At 39.0% G+C, this 12,595-nt stretch overlaps 1 protein-coding gene across 2 annotated transcripts in view; it reads left to right on the top strand.

The window, feature by feature from the left end:
- LATS1 (large tumor suppressor kinase 1) overlaps window positions 1-12,595 on the top strand; it is a 51,755-nt gene that overhangs the window by 34,650 nt on the left and 4,510 nt on the right. For both annotated transcript variants that reach the window (XM_030316572.2, XM_030316573.2), the window contains exons 4-7: window positions 3,729-5,239; window positions 7,514-8,096; window positions 10,602-10,784; window positions 10,984-11,090. In XM_030316572.2, the coding sequence (XP_030172432.1) occupies window positions 3,729-5,239; window positions 7,514-8,096; window positions 10,602-10,784; window positions 10,984-11,090 (2,384 nt within the window). The remainder of the gene's footprint in view (window positions 1-3,728; window positions 5,240-7,513; window positions 8,097-10,601; window positions 10,785-10,983; window positions 11,091-12,595) is intronic.

The following is a 12,595-nucleotide window of genomic DNA, read 5'->3' as shown; positions in this document are numbered from 1 at the left end:
AAAGTGGGTAACTGGAATCATCTGTGAGTAGAGTTCTAAACAGGTACAAATAAGATCGATAAAGGGAGTTCAGAATGTTGATAAAAGTGTAATTTATAATTTAAATTCTTAATCAGAGCATATTCCTCCTCTACCTTTAGTGGCGTTTCATTCCTTCCAGACACCTCTTGATGGCCTTGATGTTCTCAGACTTTATCCAGTACCCCACTTCCCTTCATTTGCTTCTCTCCAGTCATACTGGGTTTCTTTTTGTTCTTGGAAAATACCAAGCTCCCAGTTTAGGACTTTTGCCTACTCTTAATTCATCTGCTTGGTGGAGCCTTTTCTGTTCTGAATGTCATCCCTTTCTGTCCTGTTACTCTCTATCATTTGACACCATTTATGGTTCCTTCATTGGATTTATCAATACACAGATATTACCTTGTTCATTTATTTTTTGTTTATTTATTTATTTTGAGAGAGACAGAGACAGTGTGAGTGGGGAAGGGGCAGAGGGAGACACTGCCAGCTCAGAGCCTGATGTGGGGCTTGAACTCACAAAACTGTGAGATCATGACCTGAGCTGAAACCAAGAGTCAGAAGCTTAACTGACTCAGCCACCCAGGCACCCCTACTTTGTTTATTTATTTGTTTGTTATCATTGTCAGTCTTCTCCCCCAAGAATGAAAGTTCCATGGGGCCAGGGATATTATTTGTTCACCACTGTACTTAGATTAATTAGATGCTCAATAAAAATTTAATGAATGAATAGAAATGAGAAGAGAAAAGGGAATACAGAGGAAAGTAAGAAGTAGTGGGCCATGGATTTAAATTAGATAAAGTGGGGGTGCCTGGGTGGCTCATTCAGTTAAGTGTCCAACTTTGGCTCAGGTCATGATCTCACAGTTCGTAGGTTTGAGCCCTGGATAGGGCTCTCTGATGTCAGCACAGAGCCCACTTCAGATCCTGTCTTTCAACTCTCACATGCACAAAAATAAATAAACTTAAAAAAATAATAAAAACAAAATAGCTAAAGTGTATCACAAAGAAAGCAGACGATTAATGAAGTAGGGATTAATATGGAGGTCTTAATGGGGTTGAAGAATGCTTGTAGTAGTAGTTAAATAGGAAAGGAGAGTTGTGGTCCAAGAGTATAAACCTCAAAGAAGTGATTTTAAAAAAAGCAGATATGGATGATATCAAAATTAGAAATGTTATCTTAGGAATGATAGTTGAGGTAGAGTCGAGGGGAGGAGACCAAGGAACTGAGAGGTGAGGGTGATGGATGGTCCGTCCTTGTGGATGCTGAAGTTACAGAATGATGGCAGGGCTTAGGGTAGACCAGGTGTCAAAACTGTGGGTGAATGAGGATGAACAAGTAGGAGTTCGTTAAGTGAGAGGAATGAACGTGGCCGCCCAGATAGCATGAGCGTCCAAAGAGTGTGAAGGAATAATAAGAGGTAGAATCCCATCTTTAGCTCAGTTCATTTTTTAAAGAAAACCTGTTAATTGCAAAGGACCGAAAAGAAAGTAATGTCAGCAGAAGATAACCAACTTTAAGGAGGTGGTGGGAAAGCTTGGGGCAGAGGTTATGATATAGGAGCATTTGTTGGAGGGCAATAGTGGGAGGGTTTGGGAAGTGGGAGAACACAGAGAGCTTTATGGGAGGTGCAGAACAGAGATGGCAGTGTACTTGAAGGTTGCAGAGACTTCTGATTTAACTGGTAAAAGCCGGTGGAGTGAATACATGTTGTCTTTAGCCTCAGCTGACTCTCTGAGGAAGGTGTGACTGAGCTTGGAGGCCAGAGGACTTGCCTAGGTTGCCCAGAGTGATGATTTTCCTCAAGTCATAGACCCAGTATGCTGCCCAGTCTAGCTGAAATAGACTGTTACACTGTACATTTTTTTTAATGTTTATTTTGAGAAAGAGAGAGAGTGGGGGAGGGGAAAAGAGAGAGGGAGAGAGAGAATCACAAACAGGCTCCTTGCTGTCAGCATGGAACCTGATGTGGGGTTTGATCCCACGAACTGTGAGATCATGACCTGAGCCCAAATCCAGAGCCAGAGGCTTAACCCACTGAGCCACCAGGTGCCCCTAAACTGTACATTCTGAACATTTACCTTTTTTTTCTCATATGTGTTATTAAATATATTTTCTCCTTGGGGCGCCTGGGTGGCGCAGTCGGTTAAGCGTCCGACTTCAGCCAGGTCACGATCTCGCGGTCCGTGAGTTCGAGCCCCACGTCGGGCTCTGGGCTGATGGCTCAGAGCCTGGAGCCTGTTTCCGATTCTGTGTCTCCCTCTGTCTCTGCCCCTCCCCCGTTCATGCTCTGTTTCTCTCTGTCCCAAAAAAAATAAATAAACGTTGAAAAAAAAAGCCAAATATATTTTCTCCCAAGATGATATTGACCTTTCAGATTTGTAGATGTTTCTTATTTTGTTTTGAATGTTGTTAAATGTTTTATGTATTTAGAGCTGTCAGTCTTTACTGTATGTTCTCTATCCTTGTCCTACCTGGGAAGACCTTCCCAAGAGGTACAAAAGAGGTACCCCAATATTACTGGATGTTCACTTGTTTTTTTCTTAGTGCTTGTATGGTTTCATCTTTACACTGAAATACTTAATCTTTCTGTAATATTTCTATATATTGAATTTTATACAAATGTATTTTATATATTTTTAAATGTATTAAAGATCTTTTCCAAGTATCCAGACTATTTTAAAAACTTCATTTGGGGGCCGGGTATGAGTATCATATATTTTCTTGCCTATTTCATTTATTTGGAAATTTTAGTAAAGAGAAACTCTGTAAAATCTATATTTAGTGTTCAGCTAGTTACCCCCTGGTGTCTTAGAAATATATTTAAAAGTAGTTGTATCTATTAAAATTTTAAATGGACAAAACTTTGGCTCAATAATGCCACTTCTGATAATTTATCTACCTAATATATATATGAAATGATATCTGCACAAAATTTTTCGATGCTTTTTTTTTTTTTTTTTTTTTTTTGTAGCAAAAGACTAGAAACAACCTTAATATTCTTCAGTAGGAAAACTGATTAAATAAATTTGGGTATATCCAGGGGCGCCTGGGTGGCGCAGTCGGTTAAGCGTCCGACTTCATCCAGGTCACGATCTCGCGGTCCGTGAGTTCGAGCCCCGCGTCGGGCTCTGGGCTGATGGCTCAGAGCCTGGAGCCTGTTTCCAATTCTGTGTCTCCCTCTCTCTCTGCCCCTCCCCCGTTCATGCTCTGTCTCTCTCTGTCCCAAGAAAAATAAATAAACGTTGAAAAAAAAAAATTAAAAAAAAAAAAAATTTGGGTATATCCATACAGTGAAACACTGTGGTGACATTTTTTAAAAGTAAGAAAACATTTTATATATAGAATCTTCAACATTTTAAGAAGAAGAGTAGGCATAATAATATAAATAGGAAGTATGCTATTTACTTGTGTATCCCTAAAATATCTTACTAATGATAATGGTTACCTTCAAGAAAGGAAGCTGGTTGGCTAAGGGACAGACGTGGGTATTCTTTTGTACTTCTAGAATTTTTAGCCATGAAAATGTATTACCTAGTCAAAATAAGTAAAATTTGAAAGGTAAAACAATACTACTGTACTAAACTTTGATTTTTATAATTCTTGAAAGAGAGTTACCATTTAGCTGTGTCAGAATTCCAAACTTAATTTTTTAAAAATAAGATGTTAAAAACCTGCTTTTTTTTTTCTCTCTGTTTTATGACCATAGGGAGTGTGCAACAACCAGTTAACCGCAAACAAAGCTGGAAGGGTTCCAAAGAATCCTTAGTTCCTCAGAGACATGGCCCACCACTAGGAGAAAGCGTGGCCTATCGTTCCGAAAGTCCCAACTCGCAGACAGATGTAGGAAGACCTTTGTCAGGATCTGGTATAACAGCATTTGCTCAAGCCCACCCAAGCAATGGACAGAGGGTGAACCCCCCACCACCTCCTCAAGTAAGGAGTGTCACTCCTCCCCCACCTCCCAGAGGCCAGACTCCCCCTCCAAGAGGTACAACTCCACCTCCTCCCTCGTGGGAACCAAACTCTCAAACAAAGCGCTATTCCGGAAACATGGAATATGTAATCTCCCGAATCTCTCCAGTTCCACCTGGAGCCTGGCAGGAGGGCTATCCTCCACCGCCTCTGAACACGTCCCCAATGAATCCTCCTAATCAGGGACAGAGAGGCATTAGTTCTGTTCCTGTTGGCAGACAACCTATCATCATGCAGAGTTCCAACAAATTTAACTTTCCACCAGGAAGACCTGGAATTCAGAATGGTAGCGGTCAAACTGATTTTATGATACACCAAAATGTCCCTGCTGGCACTGTGAATCGGCAGCCGCCCCCTCCGTATCCTCTGACCCCAACTAATGGACAGAGCTCTTCTGCTTTACAAACAGGGGGATCTGCTGCCCCTTCATCATATACAAATGGAAACATTCCCCAATCTATGATGGTGCCAAACAGAAACAGTCATAACATGGAACTTTATAACATTAATGCACCTGGACTGCAAACAACGTGGCCTCAGTCATCTTCTGCTCCAGCCCAGTCATCCCCAAGCAGTGGGCATGAAATCCCCACATGGCAACCTAACATACCAGTGAGGTCAAATTCCTTTAATAACCCGTTAGGAAATAGAACAAGTCATTCTGCTAATTCTCAGCCCTCAGCTACAACAGTCACTGCAATTACACCAGCTCCTATTCAACAGCCTGTGAAAAGTATACGTGTATTAAAACCAGAGCTACAGACTGCGTTAGCACCTACACACCCTTCTTGGATACCCCAGCCAATTCAAACGGTTCAACCTAGTCCTTTTTCTGAGGGTACCACTTCAAATATGACTGTTATGCCTCCTGTTGCTGAGGCTCCAAATTATCAAGGCCCACCTCCACCTTACCCAAAACATCTGCTACACCAAAACCCATCTGTTCCCCCATATGAATCAATCAGTAAATCTAGCAAAGAGGATCAGCCCAGCTTGCCCAAGGAAGATGAGAGTGAAAAAAGTTACGAAAATGTGGATGGTGGGGATAAAGAAAAGAAACAGATTACAACTTCACCCATCACTGTTAGGAAAAACAAGAAAGATGAAGAGCGAAGGGAATCTCGTATTCAAAGTTACTCTCCTCAGGCGTTTAAATTCTTTATGGAGCAACACGTAGAAAATGTACTCAAATCTCATCAGCAACGGCTACATCGGAAAAAACAGTTAGAGAATGAAATGATGCGGGTAAAACCTTTTAAAATGCAGATTTTTATACTTGATCACCTGTTTGCTTAGTGTTTATTTTTAAATATCGGTCCAGTGTTTTTTCCTTCTTTTTATAGCTAAGTACATTATCAATTATTTAAAGTCAGTAAACGTTAACGTACTTTTGATTATACCATTTTATTTTAGTATTTCAAAATTTACTCCGTTTCCTGTAATAAAGTTTTAATAAATTAAGAAAAATATACTTTATGGAGTGCTATTTAGGTGTACATAATCCCTTTTTATGGAAATAGCAAAGGTTCTTTTCTTTCTTTCTTTTTTTTTTTTTTTTTTTTTTTTGCAAAGGTTATTTTCTAAGTTGTATACATTTTCTTACAACTGTTTAAACTAGCTAGAAATATCTGGGTACATCTCTTGATATGAAATTTTTTTTTTTTTTTTTTTTTTTATAGTAGTTTTGGGACCTTATTCGTCAGTTTATTCATTTGGTTGGTCTTATTAAAAAGTATCAAAGACTTATCTCTTCAGTTATTTCCTCATCTAATTTCATTTTTTTTATAATGTACTAGAAAAATATGCTGAAATTATTAAACCACTAAAAGGGAGATCAAGAATAAGTGCTCACTCATTTTAAATTAGTCTGTTGTGATTCTATGTACATATCTTCACTGGATATTATGGTGATACTATCATTGTTACTATTTTTGTCACATTTTACAGTTCAAACAAATTTAACTTTCACTCAGAATCCAAGAGGCTTAAATTTGTGATGAAACTTCCTCACATAATTTGAGGGCCATTCTTTTAAATTTAATTTTTTTTAATGTTTTATTTATTTTTGAGAGAGAGACAGAGTGCGAGTAGGGAAGGGGCAGAGAGAGAGGGAGACACAGAATCCCAAGCAGGCTCCAGGCTCTGAGCTGTTAGCACAGAGCCTGACGCCCGCACTCAAACCCACAAACCGTGAGATCATGACTTGAGCCAGTCAGACGCTTAACCAACTGAGCCACCCAGGCGTCACGAGAGCCATTCTTTTAAAATGATTTGTCTAAATCTGATTTCACAGTATTGTTATTCCTGCTATAAATTGAATTTTCTTAGATGAGAAACACCATGATAATCTGTATGACCCATCCATATTTTAGCTCTTAGGATTTCTTACTAAAGTCTGTCTGTATGTATTTTCTTAGTTTATTTTTCCTTTTTCCTCTTCACTTTCACTAATAGCTGATTTAAACTTTTATGGTGTTGGAAGCTTTGCTGACTTCTGTAGCCTCCATTACTGTGTAGGCAAGTAAGATTTTAAGAGAAACAGTTCTACACTAAGTCTGGCATGCCACCCTTCTTAAAAGATACTGCATGCAAATGTGCACACCCTAACAGAAGCATGAGGTTGCTATATTCTAATTAGGCTTGCATTTCTAGAATTAGACTCTACTTCTTACATTCCTATTCTATTTTAACCCTTAAATTAGTTTCTTATTAAACTAGCCAAAAATAAACTTCCTTCTAAATCCAGGTAGTCCATGTCTACTCAGAAGTTGGCTTTTGTTTTTAATCTGTTTTTTGGTGTCTTCATAAGTCACATTGACTATTCTTTGAAATGTTCCAAAATACCGAAAGGATACCTTGTAATCAAACAAGTTGTCCTTTTTAAATATGGTAGGAGAAACCTTTTGCATTTTGTGTTAGTGGTGGCTGTGCACCCTACCTACCCTTCCTCTAGTGCCTGAGAAAAATAAAAGAAAGATGGGCTGTGAATGAGTGGTTAAGTTAGAGAAGACATTCTTTTGTTCTTAATACATCAGTTTTTTAGAATAAATGAATCTGGAGGGAAGAATTTCTTTTCATGAAAGAAAAGAGGAAGAATATTTTAATTGTAGGCATTCCACAAGAGAAGCATATATAATAAAGGTAGTCTGATCACATAATTTGGGGTGAATATGCATGGGGAGATGGATGAGGATGCATGTTAACAGATGTTTGGTTGTTGCACATTGGGAACTTTGTTGGGGTGCATTAGAAAACAGTAGGAAGCTGACCGTTGGTATCATCTTGCTCTCCACGGCAGAATCTGCATAAAAACTCACCTTTGTATATCCTGTTAACTATCCCTTAAGCTGCACTTGTGTTAATTAATTTTCTCTGAAGTATATTCTAGATTTCTAACATGCTTCGTTAAAAATTATTATGCATTTAACCTTTAAATATATGCCTGAATTTTTCCAAACTATTTTTTAATATTTGGTATAGAAGCTAATTCCTCATTTAACCTTTAGTTTATTTGCCTAGGTTGGACTATCTCAAGATGCCCAGGATCAAATGAGAAAGATGCTTTGCCAAAAGGAGTCTAATTATATCCGTCTTAAGAGGGCTAAAATGGACAAGTCTATGTTTGTGAAGATAAAGACACTAGGAATAGGAGCATTTGGTGAAGTCTGTCTAGCAAGAAAAGTAGATACTAAGGCTTTGTACGCAACAAAAACTCTTCGAAAGAAAGATGTTCTGCTTCGAAATCAAGTCGCTCATGTTAAAGCTGAGAGAGATATCCTGGCCGAAGCTGACAATGAATGGGTAGTTCGTCTATATTATTCATTCCAAGATAAGGACAATTTATACTTTGTAATGGACTATATTCCTGGGGGTGATATGATGAGCCTATTAATTAGAATGGGCATCTTTCCAGAAAATCTGGCACGATTCTACATAGCAGAACTTACCTGTGCCGTTGAAAGTGTTCATAAAATGGGTTTTATTCATAGAGATATTAAACCTGATAATATTTTGATTGATCGTGATGGTCATATTAAATTGACTGACTTCGGCCTCTGCACTGGCTTCAGATGGACACATGATTCTAAGTACTATCAGAGTGGTGAGTAAAACCATAAAATTTGTACATATTAATATGACTTGTAAATGTAATGAGATATAAGGTATTCTCACTGGATGGAAGCCATAAGTCCTGGTTTCAGTCTTGACTATTGGATAAATGTGAGTGAATCCTTTAGACACCAAGACTTATAAAATGAAAGAATGTGTTAGATTATTTCTAAATATCATTATTTAGAAATAAATAATGAGAAAAATCCCAAGCAGGTTCCATGCTCAGTGGGACCTCACAATTGAGCTGAAATCAAGAGTCAGACACTTAACCAACTGAGCCACCCAGGCGTCCCCCAAAATTTTTAAATGAAGCCCCATACCCACCATTCAGCTTAAAAACTAGATTGTCAGTGCTTCTGAAGCCCTTAAAGGATTGCTTCCCCTTTTTCTTCCACAGAAGTAACCATTATTTCAGAACTTCGTAATCACAGTTCTTTACTTTTCTCTATACTTTTCCCAATGTTTATAACCCTAAACAATGTTATTTTATTTTGCCTACTCTTGAACTTTATTTCAATGTAATCATTCTATATGTATTCTTCTATGTTCACTTCTTTTATGTATTTGAGGTTGATCTGTGTTATTGCATATGACATGTATTTTCACTACTATTTAGGATTCCGTGGTATGACTGTTATACAACTTATTTAACCTTAAACACTCTATGTACATGATTTTGTTCAATCTCACATCACTGTGAGGCAGGATAAAGAAACTGAGGCTTAGTTAGATGAAGCAATTTGCCCAAGGTCAGACAGAAAAGAAGTGTAGGGGCTAGGCTTTGAACCCAGGTTTGTCTGATTACAGGGCCCATGTTATTTCTACTACACCACACTGCTCACCAAGATCCCTTCAAAGCGCTAATGGAAGTGTAAGTTGATCTAACAATTCTTGAATACTTATTATGACCAGGTTCTTTACATATATTCTAATTTAAGGGTCACAGCAATCTTTTCAGGTAAGTATTAGCCTCCTGTGTTTCTGTGAAGCCAAGTAGATTGACAGTAAGTGGATAGAACTGAGACACTTGAACCTGTCTCCTCAGAGTCACCCTAAATATTTGGGGTTCTTCTTAAAAATATGATTCGTGGGCTCTATTCCAGTCTTCTGATTTAAAATCTTCACTGGAGGGGAGAAATTGTACTTTATTTTTTTAAAGTTTGCTTTTTATTTTTTTACTTTTTTGAGTAGGCTCCACGCCCAGTGTGGGGCTTGAATTCGTGACCCTGAGATCAAGAGTTGTATGCTCTACTGACTGAGCCAGCCAGGCACCCTGCCTAGATCATTATTACAGTCAGTTTAAATATGAGCTGTATTTTTCTAGGTGATTTCATCCAGTCATGGCTTTAAATGCCATTTCATTCCAGTGACTTCGAAATCTCTCTCTCTAGAAATTGCCCCTCCCGTTCATGTGTGTGTCTAATAGGCCTTTTAAAGTTCACATTGCCAATAAACAACTCTCAATTTCTCCCCCTCCAGTCTTCCCCATGTTAGTAAATTGCACTACCACCACCCACTTAGTTATCCTTGATTCTTTATTCCCCGCGCCGTCTACATCTAATCCATCAATAAATCCTGTTTATTCCACCTCTAAAAATACCCTTGATCTGTTCACTTTTCTACATCTCCACTGTTACTGTCAGGGTAGCCTCTGAACTGGTCACTCCTCACGCTTGTCCTCCCTACAGTTGGTGCTCTACATGGCAGTTAGTGTTTTCTTTTTGAAACATAAATCAGATCTTGTCGTTCTCTTCAAACTCTCTGGTATCTTCCCACTGCATTTGCAGTAAAAGGCAAACCACTTCTTTTGCTTATTAAATCCAGGTGCACCAGCTCCCACTCCTATTGTCCACCATTCTCTCCTAATTTACCAGCCCCACTGGTCTTCTCTCTTGTTACTGTTGTTTCTCTGTGGAATGTCTTGCCCTGGTTTTCAAATGGTTAAGTCCCTCTGGTTTTTACAAATGTCACCTCAGTTCGTCTTCCTGAGCCACCCTAGTGGCTATATATATATATATATCGATATATCTATCTATCTATCTATCTATCTGTTTGTTGTGTTTGTCCAATACAGAGAAGCTACCCGAAAGAAGATCCCTGTCTTATTTGTCGTTGTCATTTATTGAATGAACAAACACTGATCTCATTTGTTTGAAACTTTGTTCAGAATAGTAAGGGGAAGCAGTCTGCATAACAAATTCCTGATCCTATGAACTCATGACTTTAATTATCATCATTTAGCATTGAGTAAATTACTGAAACTTACACTAATTTTTCTTAGAGTAACACTTGTCCTATTAGTATCTCGGAGCACAGGCTGTAGTTAGTAATAAACACCATCAGTGATATGGCATACATTGTGTCTTATTTTGTCTCAAGGGAAGAGTACTGTTAACTCTAAACCATGATGTCAAAAGATTAAACAGTCTTTAGGCTCACTCTTGTTCTTGTTGCTTTTATTTATTTATTTATTATTTACGTACTTACTACATAGGTGACCATCCACGGCAAGATAGTATGGATTTCAGTAATGAATGGGGTGACCCTTCTAATTGTCGATGTGGAGATAGATTGAAGCCATTGGAGCGGAGAGCTGCACGCCAACATCAGCGGTGTCTTGCACATTCGTTGGTTGGGACACCCAATTATATTGCACCTGAAGTGTTGTTACGAACAGGTAAAAACATTAGTTTTGTGATAATCTCAGTAGGCCTTTAGACCAGCTGAAATTTACATTAATTAACATGTGGCTTATTTTTCAGGTTTATAATAAAAATATTAATTATATAGCATTTTGGTGATTTAATATTTTGATTGTATTCTGAGCACTTTTTAAAAAGTTTCTGAATAACTATAACTTTGGTATCTTATTTTAGGCTATACACAGTTATGTGATTGGTGGAGTGTTGGTGTAATTCTTTTTGAAATGTTGGTGGGTCAACCTCCTTTCTTGGCACAAACACCATTAGAAACACAAATGAAGGTAAGAGATAGCATCTATACCAAAGACTTGTCAGAGTCCCTGTATCATAGACTTTTAGCAATCCTTTATTTAGAACATCTTATTCTGGAATTTAAGAATGAATTTGTAAGGTGGGGCACGTGGGTGCTTAGTTGGTTGAGCATCTGACTCTTGATTTTGGCCCAGGTCATGATCCCAGGGTCATGAGATCGAGCCCTGCATCAGGCTCCGCACTGAGCATGGAGCTTGCTTGAGATTCTCTCTCTCCCCTTCCCTCTCTCTTTCTCAAACAACAACAACAAAACCTGATTAAAAAAAAAAAAAAGAATGAACTTGTAAGGAGGCGCCTGGCTGGCTCAGTCAGTAGAGTGACTCTTGATCTTGGGGTCATGAGTTCGAGCCCCACCTTGGGGGTAGAGTTTACTTTAAAAAAAAAAAAAAAGAATGAATTGGTAAGGTTAGACGAAGTCACTGAAATTCCAGGAGTGAACTCTAGTGTCTGTCAGCCAACTGTCATCACACTGTTAGATCCTCTGTCACTCATGTGCTTATATACTCATTCCATTCTCGTGGAAGTCTTTAGTACTATGTGCAGATTTATTCTAATTTACTTTTTGTCACCTTCTGGCTCCTGGCTTTGTTTCCTTCCATGCATAGTCTACCCTCAAACAACAAACAAATATCTGTATCTCCACTTGAAATTACCTCTGGCACTTAAATGAGAAGCTGCCCACAATTTTGGTCATAAACAGTCCCATTAAAAACCCTTCAGTGGTTCCCATGTCCATGGATTAAAGTCCAAATTTATACTCCCTTCCCTGTTCATACCATTCCCTCTGTCTGGAATGTTCTTCTTTCTTTCTTTCCCATCTTCCACAACTCTCCCTACTTTCTTAAACCTGCTTAACTCCTGAACTAACTCATTCTTAATCATTCTTTTTTTTTTTTTTTTTCAATGTTTATTTATTTTTGGGACAGAGAGAGACAGAGCATGAACGGGGGAGGGGCAGAGAGAGAGGGAGACACAGAATCGGAAGCAGGCTCCAGGCTCCGAGCCATCAGCCCAGATCCTGACGCGGGGCTCGAACTCCCGGACCGCGAGATCGTGACCTGGCTGAAGTCGGACGCTTAACCGACTGCGCCACCCAGGCGCCCCTTTCTTAATCATTCTTAAGATATCTCTTCTATGATGTTCCCCCTGAGTTGTAACTACTTCTTTAGTTGCATTTAATATATTTAAAACTTCTTGGGGTGCCTGGGTGGCTCAGTCAGTTAAGCGTCCGACTTGAGCTCAGGTCATGATCTCGTGGTTTGTGAGTTTGAGCCCCAGGTCAGGCTCTGTGCTGACAGCTCATATTCTGTGTTTCTGTCTCTCTCTGCCCCTCCCCTGCTTACTCTCTTTCTCTGTTTCTCTCTTTCTCTCAAATATAAATAAACATTAAAGGGCGCCTGGGTGGCTCAGTCGGTTGGGCGGCTGACTTCGGCTCAGGTCAAGATCTCACGGTCCGTGAGTTCAAGCCCCGCGT

This window comes from Lynx canadensis, chromosome B2 (genome assembly GCF_007474595.2).
Source record: "Lynx canadensis isolate LIC74 chromosome B2, mLynCan4.pri.v2, whole genome shotgun sequence".
In the NCBI taxonomy this organism is placed as follows: Eukaryota; Metazoa; Chordata; class Mammalia; order Carnivora; family Felidae; genus Lynx; species Lynx canadensis.
Note: the sequence above shows the minus strand (reverse complement) of the source record. Positions and strands in the feature narration are given on the sequence as shown.